The 16,798-nt window shown below is 36.9% G+C and overlaps 1 protein-coding gene across 2 annotated transcripts in view; it reads right to left on the bottom strand.

Moving 5' to 3' along the window:
- LOC109595961 (protein sidekick) overlaps window positions 1-16,798 on the bottom strand; it is a 108,182-nt gene that overhangs the window by 2,927 nt on the left and 88,457 nt on the right. Inside the window, exons 3-20 of one of the 2 annotated variants that reach the window (XM_049967227.1) lie at window positions 11,168-11,344; window positions 10,090-10,306; window positions 9,497-10,030; window positions 8,435-8,562; window positions 7,970-8,089; window positions 7,713-7,865; window positions 7,502-7,628; window positions 7,143-7,444; window positions 5,918-6,118; window positions 5,132-5,310; window positions 3,963-5,078; window positions 3,372-3,906; window positions 2,721-3,317; window positions 2,462-2,658; window positions 1,825-2,410; window positions 1,490-1,768; window positions 1,114-1,434; window positions 729-1,054 (exon numbers count right to left, since the gene is read on the bottom strand). In XM_049967227.1, coding sequence (XP_049823184.1) covers window positions 729-1,054; window positions 1,114-1,434; window positions 1,490-1,768; window positions 1,825-2,410; window positions 2,462-2,658; window positions 2,721-3,317; window positions 3,372-3,906; window positions 3,963-5,078; window positions 5,132-5,310; window positions 5,918-6,118; window positions 7,143-7,444; window positions 7,502-7,628; window positions 7,713-7,865; window positions 7,970-8,089; window positions 8,435-8,562; window positions 9,497-10,030; window positions 10,090-10,306; window positions 11,168-11,344 — 6,095 coding nt within the window. The remainder of the gene's footprint in view (window positions 1-728; window positions 1,055-1,113; window positions 1,435-1,489; window positions 1,769-1,824; window positions 2,411-2,461; window positions 2,659-2,720; window positions 3,318-3,371; window positions 3,907-3,962; window positions 5,079-5,131; window positions 5,311-5,917; window positions 6,119-7,142; window positions 7,445-7,501; window positions 7,629-7,712; window positions 7,866-7,969; window positions 8,090-8,434; window positions 8,563-9,496; window positions 10,031-10,089; window positions 10,307-11,167; window positions 11,345-16,798) is intronic. The other variant, XM_049967228.1, reaches the window with a different exon arrangement.

Below are 16,798 nucleotides of genomic sequence, written 5' to 3'. Positions count from 1 at the left end.
AAGAAACTTTCAACGTTTCATAAACTGTCGAAAATTCCTTGAATTTTTGTAGCCTCGTTTAAATTTCACATTTAAAATAGTGTAAATAAAAAAATACAGGCCCCTTAATGTGCTACCTACTAGTCGTAATTTCCTTGAGTAGCTAACAAAAAAACACACGGTTTAAAAATTCCTGCTTACTTCTACGGAGTTCTCAGCAAAATTGGATAATGAAAACGTGTCAGTACGAGTCGTGTGTTGTTGCGTGAGCTGTGCTGCCCTATTTTATATACACACTACTTAAAACTGAATAATTTTTACATTATAATAAGGCAGTGCTAAAGCGAAATTGTACATTTTTAAAATCCTCGATACATCCAATGCCTGTATTCAATTTACAAACAACACCAAAAGCAACATGTATACATTGAACAACAACATTGGAGGTAGGGATATTATTTTCTGGGGTGTTGCTGTAAAAAAGTGTAAAATGAAACAGATAATGTACAACAACAAAACTAATAAAACCTTCAACCAGACTAACCAGAACTCTAGTATTTTGTCGCATTCGAGACGCGTTGGCTTCAACAAGACAACGCCTGAGATTGTGCATTGCTTCCGTGAACTATGGGAAAGTTCCAGTCATTTATTAGTCGTATAATTCAGTGTTCACATGTAACGAGTGTGATTTAAACCTTTCAACCAGTTCCAATGGAGCTGAGAACCCAAACAAACGAACAATATCTTACCTGATCGGACGAGCTCATCTCCGATGGTTTCTCCGTGACGCTGCTGTCGTCTGGATTCTCGTCGTAGCCTTTTAGGCTCTCTTCGTCCGAATTATAGGGTACAGACGCGGGTGACGGTCTTGGTGGACTTTTGCCCAGCATTGGGGGCGGCTGATGGTGTTGATGTTGATGAGGTTTCCTAGAAAGAGTGCCCCGTTTCGACATTGTACCGGCCAACGAAGCTACCGTTCCCGTTCCGTTTCTGGAACGGTAATAGTCCATCGCCACGTCCTGTTGTTCGCCCATCGACATTGCCATCGATTCTTCTAGAGTTTTCTGGGCTTCCTCTGTTGAACAAAATCACGTGTCAGATATAAAACAGGTAAACTCAAAGAAACGTGCTTACGTTTGTATTTGTAACTTTTGCTTTTCACGCATAAAATGGCAATAACCATAATTATTATGATTATCGAAGTCGCAGCTAGAGCAACCATAAACCAGGTTTGTCTGTAGAAAGGTTTGTGTTGCAAGTAACCATATTCAAGGTACAGTTTCGATGGAGTGAGTACTGATTGATCTGAATAAGCTGGATGACTTATTCCAAATTTATTGTAAGGAATCACTCTGAAATTATAGGAGGTGGATGGCAAAAGACTTTGATACGACACTGAAAATTCTTGCAAAGGTCCATTAGATGTTTTTGTAACAATTTGCCAACGAATATCATCTAAAAATAATATTTCAGTAATTAAAATTACAGATTAAACTATTTTAAATTATACCTTTCCGACGAGATTCAATGTAGTAGCCCTCAATTGGACCCTTACCGCTTGGCCCGTTTACCCAATGCATTTCAACATTGGACACGGTTTTAGTCAATTTTAATTCCCTGGGAGTGTGTGGAGAACCATCCTGAGGACCAGTTGTAACGTTATTTGAAATCGCTGGTCCATAATCAATTGTATGGGCTCTGACTGTGAAGGTGTAAGTTACTTCTTCCTCCAGACTCTGTACATGCAGAGAGTTTTTAGAAACCTTCTGCTTTACTTGTTTGCTAAACTCTGAAACACAATTAGATATTAAAAATTATGAAATGAGTAAATTTAGTTAAACATACTTTCGTTTTCTTCTGTGGTTTCGTACGTAACAATATACCCGTCGATGTCACCATTACGTTTTTTCGGTGGATCCCAAGAAACAACGAGACTGTTCATTGTAATCTCTGTAAAACGTAGATTACCAGGGGCTCCAGGCAAACCCGGTTTTGTTTTTACAGTTATCGGAATGGATCTAGGTCCATCTCCTGCTGGATTAAAGGCCAAAATCTGTATGCGGTACTCCGTGTACTTATCCAGAAAAACAAGACTATGCGACGTTGTGGAAGCTGCCACAACTTCAATCTCCTCTTCGAATTTCTTGTTCTTTTCCAGTTCCTGGGGAGAATTCGTCACCAAATAAAATATCTTGTAACCTAACAGTTCTCCGTTTTGCATGTGTTGTTGCGGCGGTTCCCATTTAAGTCGTACTTCAGTCGAAGAAACAGGATCGGCATGAAGCCCTCGTGGTTCTCCTGTTGGTACGGCTTCACCAACGTAAACAGTTACCGGAGGACTTGCAGGACCTTCACCTTGAGAATTAAATGGAACTACTATAATTTCGTAGTTTCTGTCTTGAAGTAATTCACTCAAAACCATCTTGTTCGCCTAAAAGAAAAATAGGTTAATGGAATTTCATTGAATTAATTAAAGTCTTACATGTATTCCCATGATTTCCTCCTTGGGAGTAGCCTGAAGGGCTGTGGGAAAATCAGACACAGGTTGAAAAACCACCCTGTAACCACCAGTTTTGATATCACCACTCCAATACTGTTCTTCAATTGGTGTCCAATAAACTTCCACACTTGTGGTAGTTATTGGTACAACTTTGAGGTTCGTTACTGGTTTACTAGGAGCTGAAATATTTGTTTAATTGAAAAAAAAAAAAAACGTAAACACAATAATCAAGGAATATTACCAGCTGGATAAGTCCTGACTTCCACGGACTCCGGACTGAACCTGCTCGGTCCGATGTCGTTCGTCGCTTGTATCCTAAATCGGTAAGGCGTGAAAGGTTTTAAACCGGAGACGGTGTAAGAAGTAGCCTGTGGGTCAACCCTTTCGGATATTGACTGCCACGGACCATTGTTCTCCATCTTCTGTACAGTGTAATACCTCAGAGGCGCGAAGCCATCTCTACCTGGTGTCCAGCTGAAAGTGATCTGTGTGCTTTGTATCTGACTTCTGCTGATCTGCGGCAAGGAGGGTGGTTGAGGTGGTTCTCTGTTGTTAGTGGTGTAGACGGAGGCGTGAGCTGTTTTACCCCAACCCATTTTTGTTTGTGCCGTCACTGAAAACATGTAATACTTTTCTGGTTCGAGTTGTGTGAATCTGAACGTTCTGTCTGATGGTGGAAACTCCTTGGAGTACTTGTTGTTGGTCACAGCATTGTTGATGTGGTAAGTTACTTTGTAGGCTAGGATTTCACCGTTAGGTTCGTCTGGTTCGTCCCAGATAATCCTTGCAGATGTGAAGGAAACATCTGGGAACGACACGTTTGATGGAGCACCGGGTACTGTAAAAATACAAATCAACACCTTGAACTAATTCTCTTATTTAAAACACTTACCGTCATCGAAAGTGCGTACGACAACAGGTGGAACGCTCGCTTCACCATCACCAAGTCTTGTATAAGCCAAAACTTGCACGTGATAAATCACAAACTTCCGTAACTCCGTTAGAGTTGCAGTGAAAGTAGAATTGCTGGGTATGACCTTGTATTCGAGAGGTGATTTCGGTTCGGCAGCAGCGTAACACACTTTAAAACCTTCAATCAACCCGTTCTGATGTTCTTTCGGAACATCACCCCATTTTACCACTATAGTAGTCGAGGAAGTAGCATTAGCTTCGACGTTTAACGGTCCGAAAGATGGCACAGATTCTCTGGTACGTTCCAGAGCTTTTGGTCCTGGTGCTGAACAACCAACATCGTTGCAAGCCCTCATGGTGATTTCGTACAGGGCGAACTCTTCCAAACCGATTATCACATGGGAGTTGGCAGTATGATCGTCGATGGTCGAGCTTAGGGATACACCACTTCTTTGTTCTTTGAAAGTAATATTGTACCCTTTCGGATTACCAAACCATTCCGTTTGTTGAAGAGGCTGAAAAATATCAATTGTCACATAACACATCAATGAGTTTTACACATAAAACTTACAATCCATCTAACTCTTAGTTCGGTTGCACTCATGGCCCTAACAGTAACATTTTTAGGCGGGTGTGCAGGCGGTGCCTGAATTGTCTGGAACTCTTTCGTAGGTTCAGATGGCGAAGACGCGCCGACAACGTTGTTTGCCACCAATCGCAATCGATACATGGTGAACGGAAACAGGCCAGTTACTGTTATTGTCGTTGCGTCCGGATCGGAAATCTCAAAAACTACAAACCAGGTGGCGTTCCTGGCAGTTTGCGCTTCAACCGTCCATTTGGTGATGGAGGAATTTCCATCGAAACCAGGCGTGAATTGAAGAACGACGGAAAAAGCTTCGATGTTGCTGAGGGCGAGTTTCGATGGAGGATGTGGCAGAACTGGTTCGACTCCTGATTGGATAATCGCAACTTTGGGCACGCCCAACCCCACCGCAGTCATTGCGGTCACTTCGAATCGGTAGTGAGTTGTAGCTTGTAAATCTGTAATGTTCAAACTGTGTGTTTGAGCAGTCAAATTACGCACACGGATCGTTTCTTGCTTGTCCTTAATCTGCCATTTGATTTGGTAACCTGTTAGGATACCGTTTATATGTTTGGGCTTTTGCCAGAGCACTTTGACGGCTCTATCGCTGATGTCATCGAACTGCAAACTAGTGACTTCGTCAGGAACGTCTTCAAGCGTTTTCACTTCGATGGGGTCGCTTCTTTCGCCGTCACCTGGGTCGGTGAAGCAAAGTACGGTCATATTATATTCAGTAAATTTCTTTAGATCGCCCATTATTGCCGTTTGTTCTGCATAAGGGTCTAAAAGATTCGGATGTACGGTCACCGTGTTCGTAACCAAGTGCCCTCTGGTCGGATGCCACTGCCACGCTTGAATTTTATATCCCTGATTGATGCCGTTAATCTTTTGCGGATCTGGAGGAATCCACCAGATTTGCACTTGTGTGGAAGTTAATGGTTCAGCGCGTTTTATCGTCGGTGGTGCTTCTGGAACGCCTTCTTTCGTTTTGATTTTGGCACCGTCCGTGTAAACCCCCACACCTTTATTATTGTAAGCAGCAATTTGCACCACATAATCTTTCCACGTTATCAAGTCTTGGATCAGATAATTTCGTTGTGCCTGAAACGATCAATTAAGTAATCCTGAGAGGTTAAAATTATATAGGGACATACTTCGTTGGTGATGTTTTGAGTGGTCCAAGGACTGTCGTTGTAACCGTAAAGGCGGTATCGAATAATGTAACCTAAGATTTGGCCGTTCCTGTGTTCTTCTAGTGGCGGTTGCCACTGAGTTATGATTTCTGATGAGCTACGAGCTGAACCCACAAATCCTACTGGTGGTCCAGACGGTGCTATAAAATTAAAATAATCAGAATCTGCTTATGCCATTTTACAAGTGGCACGTGCAACATGAAGAAAGGACTTTTCATCATACTTTTATAATCAAATACTTTAAGAGATTTAAGAGTTAACAGATATTTTATTTTGTTACTCGAAAGCAATGTAAAAGTAACATAAAGCTAAAATGTCTTAATTAAGAATATAGAGTATAGACGGACATGGCATGCAAAAAAAATTAACTTAATCACATCACATCCCACCTTTGAAAATAAAGTTATATGAGCTGCCTGTATGAATGAAAAAAAATCAAACAGTTTACACTATTCACGAGTATTTGCATGCGTTATTTAATTGTTTTATTTAGAGCGAATCAAATTGAAACGGCTCGTTTTTTATAGTTCATTGGATTTAATTTTATGTTATGCTATAGCATAGTTAAACGTTACTGTTTCGCATGAACTGTACAAGTGCAATTTGAATTTGATGATTATCGATGAGTAAAAAGCCAATTTTAACAATTCATGTTTTGATACATTTCAACATGCATTCGCAAGGAATATTTAACTAATTCTTGAACGTTTCCTTGAGTTATAAATGATGATTCAATTTACAATTTACCTTCCTGCGGCAACATGACTTGATTGCTAGGTTCGCTGGGACTTCCCTCGCCTACACTATTAACTGCGCTCACTCGGAACTGATAAACGGCGGCGGCCTTCAGGTTTGTGAGCAGGATCCAACGTTGGTCGGACGAAACGTTACTCATTTCAGTCACCCAGTTGAGCAGGGGATCCGGGATGGGACCTGAAATCGGCGGGACTATGGAAAAGGGTAACACTGTCTCGAAGAAACGATGACAAACTAAAATTTTGGTATGCACGATGAGCATGCATCGTTTTCTCTTTTGATTTAGTTATTAACGCGTCTAATGTTGTCGGATTATTCACTTTGTTTGGAAAATTATTTATTAGAGAAGTTTAAAATAAATAATTTCCCAAATTTTATTTTGTGTTCTAACTATCAATGAAGAAATTAAGTTAAAACAGAAATTCCAACAACCACAAGTACGCTAAATAAATATATTTTTATTTACAATAAGTTATTTACAACAAAAAATTGAAATTAAATAAATCCCGTAAACCACATGCTCATGCTGAACAATGTTTTTGTGTCATTTTCTGAAAATGTTAGTCACAGAAATATGTAAAAAGACTTCCTATCCTGTTCTGTCTATCAACACATATTCCAATGTTTAGAATAATAATTAATATTGAAAATATTCCAACATGCTGATTACTATTACTACAGCTACTGCAATTTCAAAAGGAATAATAGAAAATACATACAGTAGAGGCCAATTTATAGTTTTTAAATTTTTGGCCATAACTATTATATTTAATATAAACTGTTAAAATAATATTAATTTAATAATGTTTTATACTGTTATCTAAAAATTATGTTCAACAAACTGAATTTGGGCTTCCATATTCTTAAAAAAAATAAGACTTTTTGCAGGTCTTCACTTAAGCAGAGCCTCATATTATTAAAAATATTGAGAAAATTACCGCAACATCCATTTCATCCAGAGTTGCAAAAGGTGTAGCTTACATTTTAATATATTAATAAGTTGATATAATTATAATCACTACTGCATTTTATCCTAAAGTAAATTCAAGACTACTATGTTCATTAACTGTTTTAATTCACGCTTCTAATTTATTAAATCAACAATTTTAATAATAGCTCAATCACTACTGTAAGTAAAAAAATGTTAGTACAGAAATGAACAACACAAAAACAATGTTCGAACTTTAATTACAATTTCCTGAGTACATTTACTTACCAAGTTCTGGAACTTCTCTTTTTTGAACGATATACTGTTTTATCGGACTGTTTCCATCAAATCCTGGAGTCCAGCTGACGTTGACCGCTCTTTGTGTGCCGACGTCAACGCGTTCCGCCTTGACATTGCTTGGTGCAAAAGGTAGTTCGATAACGCTCAATTTCGCAGCCCTAGTTTCGTTACCGCCAGGTGAACGGACGTCGCAAGTGTAAACTCCCACGTCAGACGCTCTCACCGCTTGTATTTCGAGAGTTCCGTCGCTCAGGACGTTTATACGATGCGAATTAGTCGGGTTGATTTTCCTATGACACAAAAACGTGTTAAATCAATATTATTTTTTTTTTTGATAAATCACTTACTGTTTATTCCGAAACCAGTCCAGTTGATATGGAACGACAGGATCCGATGAAATTTTGCACTGCAACGTTGCGGTGTGTCCCAGAAGCACTCTTGTATCAACAGGTGGTTGTATGATCTGCGTCCTCACTAAAAACAAGACGGATCAGAACCAGAACACGCACAATTAATGTAACACAAAAAGTTGGGGAAGTGAACACTTGTAAAACATACCGAGGACTGACAAATAGGCGGATCCTCTCACTTCGCCGGCCTCGTTGAACCTAACGCAGGTGTAGTGACCGGCGTCACTCGTCCGCACCGCCGCTATCAAAAGATCACCCGTCTCCAGAATTTGAACGCGACTGGTCGTTTCGATGTATTCGCCTGCAAGAACCAGTTAGTAGCCGGTAAGCAATAGCATGCGAGTTTAGTTAACGAATGAAAACACATCACAAAATAAGCCGTTTATTTTTTTTTCTCACTCATACCGTTATAAATCCAAGTCACATTGGGAATCGGTGCACCCGCAGCCCTGCAGCTTAAAGTTGCATCTTTGCCGTCAAGCACGGTCATGTTCTTCGGACCGAATTCCATGACGGGTGTTGCCGCTAAAACACAAAAGCAAATTAGTGGCTGAATACGAATTGGTTGTTTCTGGCACTCCATGCAAGATTGTCAATCGGCCAACACGTGTAAACGTAATATTTTTGCTATGTCACACTTGAGATCTATCTACAGGTGCATTAAAAAAAAATAATAATAATAACAACAGCATTCTCGAAATTATCCCTTACATGGCGGCAAATAAACAACGTGATTTTTGCGGTGTCGATCTCTGCCACTGCGCAGTCTCGCTATTTTTGCGCTCAGCGTTCGTTTTATTCTGTCCGATTCTGTTAATGTCAATTGGAATTGTTAAGTATGTTAGTATATTATTACAACAGGTTACTTACTTTTTACTTTCAGCCAAGTGGACAAGGAGCTTTCGCCCGCTTCGTTGGTGGCGAAACACTGGTACATTCCGCTGTCGGTTATCAATAATTTTTTAATAAGCAGAGACTTGTCCTCTTGCATGACGAATCTATAAATAAACTCCAAATAAATTCAACTGAAATGTTGAGTCAATAACGTACTACCATAATATAGTTATTTAGCGGGTCAACTTTTATCTTAATAAATAATATAATAATCAAAATGTAAGTCCTCATTTGAATAAACAGGAAAAAAATATTAGTTTAACAAAGTTTTTTTTTATTGGTTTTTAACTATGGAAATGTCTTCAGATTTCGTCTATCAACTCTTGTCTTTGAGATACAGACAGGTACCTTTAGAGATTAAATTGGAATTTCATGCCTAAAATTACTCCAATTAACCAAATGTACTTGGAATTGCTCACATTACTCAGCTCAGTATGTTATTGAGTTGGTGAAAAAATATGTGCCCTTCATTTTTTATAGATTTTTGATTTTGTTTAATATTAAAGTTATGGCATTCACAAGCTTTGTAGCTTTGGAAGAAAATAGAAAACCTATTTCTAACGTTGTGGAAAAGGTTTTTTCGACACTTTGGCGTTAATTCGAGAGACTATGATACATTTTGGCTCCACATTCCCTTAGTAAAACATATGTTGAATAGATACGACAGTGTACCACGAAAAAAAGATGACAGAGACATCATCTGATGAAAAATGATGTTGTATTTGAAACAGATTCAACAATTCTTCAAGTATGAGCTGAACGATGTCTTGAGAGACATGAAAATCACAAAGGGATCTTTTAAATTACTTACATACAGACTAAATGAACAGAATCTATTTCATTGAGGCACCAATATTATTATTTGTATGTACGTATTCCTTTGTATCTTTAGTAATAACGTGAAGTACATATAACGGCAATTATGTTATAATCTATCTCAAAAACTCTTCTGCGCCCAAAAATTACCCATTAACAGTTGATAACAAAGTAGCTGTAGATTTATGAAACAAATTAGGTTTTTATAAGAATTATATTTACCTCTTATCGCTTAAGTCAACAGGCTCAGCGTTCCTGTACCAACTGACGTTAGGCGTTGGTATCCCGACTACGTCGCAGGGCAAGCTCAGTTGCAGCCCATACTCGCCCAACGTTTCCGGCTTCGAGCTACCGAAAAACCTGGGTTTCTCCAGTACGTCGACCTGGGCGACCGCCTTGACGGTGGGAAAACCGCCCGAGCGCAAGTTGATGTTGCACTCGTATTTGCCGCTATGTGTGGTGTTGACGGAGATCAACGACAAACTGCGGTTCCAGACGTCGTTCAAGGCGTAAGCGATGCCGGAGCTCTCGATCTGGATACCGTCCTTGTACCAAATCGTTTCGAGTTCGTGGAGCGGCTTGCCGTTCGCCACGCATTCCAGCGTTGTTTGTGCGGTGCCCTTTACGATTTTTGTGTCTTCCGGAGCGATTATTATAGACGGGGCTATTTCTTTGTTGTCCTTGTTCTCGTTTACGGTCAGTCGTATGAATGCGCTGTTTTCTTCGTTACCTTCCAATGTATTTATGGCACGTGCCCTACACAAACGATTCAAGTTAATCAGTGAATTAGTTGATTGTTGGTTTTGATCGGGTACCTGTATGGCTTTTGGTCGGATTTGTCAAGGGCTAAGATGATGAGCTGATTGGATTTGGATTTGTAGTACTTTTGAGCGTAATCCAATATGCCTTCGTCGGTGTACCAAGTGACATCCGGTGGCGGTTTCGCCTCGATTTCCGGAAGATCTATTATGGCAACTTGACCCTCCTCAGCCGTGATGCTGTGTTCCGTTTGGTCCTTGAAAACGTTCATGTCTGAAAGGACATTGTGATTAGAAATTGACCAATAGGATTTAATGGCGGAAGGATTCCAATCAATTTTTCCAGGGTCCTCAATTGATCCGTTGCGAATAACATTTTTACTTCAGACAATTATTATTAATAAACATTTTAAAATTTTAATGTTTAAAATTTAATAAATTTAAATTATAAAATTAAAAATTAAATAAATTTATATTTTAAAATTTAATAAATTTAATAAATTTTAAAATTTAAATTAATTATTAAATTTTAAAACGTAAATTTATTTAATTTTAAAATGTTTATGAAATTTTAAAATTTAATAAATAATTATCTTCAATGCAAATTAGTCTTTGATGGTGTTCTCACATGGGACGAAAAAAGTATTAATCACAACAATTCTTGCCGGTCCGGAAAATAGGTTAAAAGGTGGTAAAATTAGCGGAACAGAACTTAACCCAAGAAAGATTTTAATAATTCTATAGTAGACATTATATGGAAGTTTACATTTTAACTTTCTACCCAACATCATAAATTACTCAAAGATAGGCATCTTTATTCAATAGAAATTGCGTTCTACATCACCACATGTTGCATTTGAATCTCAAAGGAAGCTTAAAATGTTAAATGGGAAGTTCTGACTTATCTTCCTTATGAGCCAGATGTTTCTCCATGTGACTATTGTATATTTTTAACTTTGTCGATTTTTTTAAGAAATGTCTTTCTCACTTTCACTTGCACATTTTTTTCTCATGTCAAGAATTTGCTTTTAGAGCGTTGTCAAAAAATTGTTCATTTATAGTGCTATTTTGTTAATTTTATTCAAAATTATAAATTACTTTCTCCAATACTTTATACAAAGGCTTTTGTACTTACACGCAACAATAATTTTAATTTCTTCGCTTACGATGGAACCGATCTTATTGGAGGCGATGCACCTGTAACTACCTTCGTCCTCATGTTTCGCAGAGATTATCTTGTAAAACGGATCGGTGGAAAAATCGGTGATGGGTTGACCGTCCTTTAACCACTTGTAATGTGGTGGTGGATATCCTGCAATAAAAAAATAAATAAAAAAATCGTTAGTAACTGATAATATACACATAATAGATATTCTGCGAATAAAACCAAGTTAAAAAAATCGCCAAACTTTTAAAATTTGCATTACGAAAAACAATCGCACCGGATGCAAAAATATAAACAGACCCAAACGCATTGTATTCGTACGAACAAAACTCTCGCGGCCTTTGTAAACTCCCATTAATCAGCAAAAGAGAAAAACGAAATGTCGAAAAACAATGCCAATCAAATTAATTGGAGATTTTCGTTCTAAAAACAACGATTTGGCCTCCAGTCCGATGCGGATTAATTAAAATAAACAATTACAAAACCGACGCGTAAAGGTAATCTCTGCATTTGTTTAATCGGATGCAACGGTTTGTGTGCGGAAAGAGTGTTAATTAGCGGACGACCGAATTGCGCGACAAAATTAACTGGAACCGTCCAACATAATCGTTGTTTTATCGCCCTCGACTGACACGAATCAGTGCCATTCATTTTGGTCTGATCCAACGCAAACATCGACTATAAATTCAGTAATTTGTGCAAGTTAAACGTTAAAAAGGCTATTACACGGGCTAAATTAATTACTACTAATCTGTGGTCGTTTTTTATTTTTCCTCGTTTAAAACGAATTGTTGTTGGGAATCCCCTGCGGCAGTTATTACGACGTTCTAAATAGTCGTAACGAGAGTTTTGTTTATGGTGATCCGCGGTTTAAATTCAATGGGCGAATGCATCTGGGTCTTGTGCATTGTGTCCATTGAGTGGGTTCTTGTGAATGGGAGGGAAATTGCGTCCCGTACCGTTGGCAATTTCGCGCCGAAATTAACGTTTTTGTCTCTATTCATGGCTTGCCGGACATTTGGACATGTTACGAGCTCGTGAAAAGGCACCGCCAAACTATAAAGTGGATTGATGCAGTTGGGCCATAATGGAATCTAATAAATTGTGGTTTACGAGGTTTTACCGTGCTGGGAACAGCTGGAAAAATAGCTCTAATTGTCCTTTCCAGTACGTATACCACGCAAACAATACAGGTAATAAGAGTAGTCTTCCGTTGGTTTGTTTGTCGAAAATTATTACATAAATCTCTGGCACGGTTGATTTGTCACGTAATTAGTGGATGGGCGTTCGAAAATGGGCGCAATGATTGGGGAACCGTGTCCCGTTGCATTCGCTTCATCATTCCAAAACTCATTTTTACTTATTACCCCCATAAAACCAGGCACGATACCCTAATAAACACTCATCATTCCAGCCCTCTCGGAAACTTGATCTGCGCTCTACTGAAGTGAATTCTCCACAGCTATTTGGCTCATCAACGGAATTAGCATGCCTGCATCGAGACGGCGAGGTGGCGCTCCGAATTAAGGAAATATCCCATTACCTGTACGGTGCAATCTGCTGCATCCACCGCTCCATTTGGCCCCCGGGGCCCGCCGACAACTTAACTGCTTATCCTCCCTCTGAATGAGCGCCCATTATGTGCGAGTTTATGTCTTTTTGCTTCTTCGATTTGACGGAGTTTTTACGTCCTATGGTCTATTGCTAATGTGACAACTTTACCATTTATACAAATGTTTTATGAAGCACACGTTGACGTTGTATGTTAGTTGTTAGCCAAACAAAGACTGTAGAAGTAAATGAAACGCACAGAGACATTTTAATTGAAACTGGCAGGTCCCATTGTGTCTTCCGGATAGAACGGGCGCACAAAAGAAACAGCACGCCTCCTTATCGTCATAACTGACAGGGCGACCGTCCTTTTGAAATATTTACCCACATATCTTAGGTACACGATCTGATAGGAATCGGCCGTAATACTTATTCAAATAACCGGGGATAATTTCTCTGGAGGAATTGCTGAAGAAATGTACGGCACTGACGCAATGTTTATATAAGAAAATAAACAATCTCGTAGCTCGGCCTTATCCATGCAGACGGAATATCAAAATATGCTAAAATCAGGCGCGTGTTTGTTGATTCCTCGAATGATAGAATCAAAGGACGGGCTTTCTGTACTTTTCCAATATTGTTTTACCGGAAATACACTAGAGAAATCACGTATGTTGTATAAAATTCGATACATTTTAATGAGGGTCCAATAAAACTTAACAAAACAGATCTAAGGGGGCACCATAGTTCTACTATTTCAAACTATGGTTTATTTATGACATATTATAAAATTTAATACATTTTAATGGCTTTTGAAAGAACAGAACATGTTACCAATATTCTGTATATAAACAATTATGTGTATACAGGATGATTTTGTTAACTTATAGGGGGTAAGGATAATTTTAAATAGGAACAACTATTTTTTCTTCAGGTTCAGGTTCAGGAATTTTTTTACTAAAAATACGTAGTATTTATTTAGTATTTAGTATTTTTTTGATTCCTTTTAAATAGTCCTACGTTATGCAATATTAGTCGTCATAAAAGTTTATTTTTTCAAATTGTTAATAATTAGGAAACTGTCACTTATCAAGATGCTTGCTTGACAACCTCTCGTCATATCAATTTTCAATTAAGTGGTGGCCTTCATGTACGATTCACTTATTAAATAGCAGTTCACAACTGAGTAGTGTGTCTATTTGAATATCTCTTGATCATTTTATTTACTAATATTTATTAATATTTATTTTTCTCATTAAACTGATAATTTTCGATGACCAATTATGGTTTTTCACTTTTTTATTGAATTTATCCGATTCAAAGTAGTTGGTTTTAAATAAAATTGCGTGCCATTGGAACAGCACCATAAATGAAAGAAAACAAAATATGGAATATCAATTCCATCATTACCAGAAGGGACAAGTTGAATTGATATGGTATATCAATTTATTATTTATTTAAATCTGAAAATATGGGTAATATATCAATATATTTATTTTATTCCAGTGCTTAAAAACAACGGATTAGAATAAAATGAATTGATGGTGAAAAAAATAAAATGCTTGACGACCAAATAATAGTTTAAAACTTCGTGCCTTTGAAATAATGAAATGTCCGACGCAAGCTTTAACAACTAGCTCGAAGTACGTTTAATGTCGGAAAAATTTCGAGTTTTTAAGACCGGACGTGGAAAGAGATTGCCATCGGGGCTTTGTTTCATTGCCGACATAAAGTTTAGTGCCGGTGGCAATCGCGGGATGATATTTCGAAAATAATTAAGCTCGGATTATTATTTTAGATGTTTAACCAAAAAATCGGTATTTTCACGACTTAGAAGTATATTCTGTAACTTTTTTGTTACATACAGTATTGACAGAAAGTGGAACATTAAATAATTTTTGTCCTGATTATTATTTCTAAAAAAAATATATTGAAAATTAACTTTTCTTTATAAATTTAACAATTACATAGTTAACCAATAAAAAAATAAAGCTTTTAATTTTACTAATATACATTAATATATTATAAAATTTCCATTATTATGAATAACTTCCAAACACATTTTTTTCATTGAAAGCAACAGATGGTCAATAATATTTGGATCCATATTTTGACAGGCCACTTTTTGATTACTTAATATTAAGCTTTGTGTCTTATTTTGTTGTTCACTATCTTCCATAAGTTTTCAATGGAGTTTAGATCGGGAAATTGATATGACCATTTCATAACATTAATTTTTTCCCTTAAAAGCTACTGTTTCGGGTCATTATCTTGTTGAAAATAAAGTTTTAGATGCACATTTTTATTTGACCATGTTGTTCCTCAATATTTCTTTATACATAAAACGATTCATGACCCTCTATTTAAAGGAGAGGAGCCATTCCAAATCTCGAAAACAGCCTCATACCATTACCGACCTGTCGCCGTGTTTAACAGTGAATATGGTAAACTTTCGGATAAACTATTCATGAATAGGTCGCCTTACATATAAAATCTCATCACTGCAAACCAGATAAAACTTGACTTCGTCACTCCAGATCGTTCGTTTTCAATCAAGTCCAGTGTAAAAGGGAACTAGTAAACTCAACTCTGGTTAGTCTGTTCTTCTCTGATAGTAGTGTTTTTTTGCCTTACTTTCTCGCATGAAGACCCCCTAGTAATTTATCTTTTACGGTACTTGAAGAAACAATAATTCCAAGTTGTGTTTCAAGTAGACATTTTATTCAGCTGGAACTGAGGAAAGGATATTTTTTGGAGTAGGATAAATTTTGTTTATTCTGAAATCTATTGGTTTTTCTTAGTCTTTCAGTTTTATTTTTTCGTACCCCATTACCAAATCTTGAAAATTGTAAAACACGCATTACAATCGAGCGATATTGATTTTTCTCTCATCGGATTGAAAGGACACAATCCGCGATTTTAATTTAGAAAATAATTTCTTTCCCAGAGGTACTATATTAACTTATTTTATTTTGGTGTGTACTATGAAACTAAAGATTATTGTGGATTTTGTAGAGATTAGTGACATTCTGTAAAAAGTAGCTCTATTTTTGCCAGCCGATTATTTAGTTTTTTGATTTGTTCTTTAATATAAGATATACATGGCGGTACATAATTTATATATTTTTGAAGTTGCTCTACTTTCTACCAAAACTGTATTACGAACTGTAATACGTACGGGTTAAAAGTTTTATTATAACGATTGTTTTTAATTTTTGGTTATTTTTAACTTTATATCGTACATAGTTATAGTACAGCCAGCCGTGCTATTAGCAACGGTGTGCACCTCGTTATACGTTTTTGTTATGAGAAGTCTAATAGTGTAAATAGTTTTTTAAACTATTGATGTAAAAAAATAGGTAAAAACACTAATTAGTTGTTAATAAATACAACAGTATTGGAAAAGCATTTAAAACAAAGACAAAGAGTTAAAAATTAGTGAAACTTTAGCAGACAGGAGTATAATTTTAAAAAATGGAAACTAAGAAACGGGATAGATCGACAAAAAACCAGTTAAATTCGCTGGTGAATAATTATGATATTATACATTATACTAATTTTTAAATATTTAGGTTTTAAAATATGAATATTTTATATTATATTTTTTTATTATATCTATTATTTGTTTTTACATAAATATTTCCGTTTATTTATATTTTTTATTATTATTTTTACATGATATGTTCATTTACTAATCACTATATTTATTTGAAATGCAAAATATTCATTACAAATATTGAATAATGAATGAATGAGCGTCCCTTGAACATTTTTAATAAAATAATATTAAAAAATACTAAGTTTGAATCTAGCAATGTCTAACACACAGAAAAATAAACAGCCGATCAATAGTAATCATTTTCCATAAAATAACCATAGGGTTATGTTTATCATTCATCAAAACGCATGTCTATATACAGTGCCAAAAGAGTTTGATCCATCTGAATCTTGAGAGAGACATCATGTATGATAGAGACGGTAAGTCTCCCACTACACGGCTGACTTCTGCTGTCTCTGTCGAGCATGATATCTCTCTCTAGATTCAGACGG

This window comes from Aethina tumida, chromosome 5 (genome assembly GCF_024364675.1).
Source record: "Aethina tumida isolate Nest 87 chromosome 5, icAetTumi1.1, whole genome shotgun sequence".
NCBI lineage: Eukaryota > Metazoa > Arthropoda > Insecta > Coleoptera > Nitidulidae > Aethina > Aethina tumida.
Note: the sequence above shows the minus strand (reverse complement) of the source record. Positions and strands in the feature narration are given on the sequence as shown.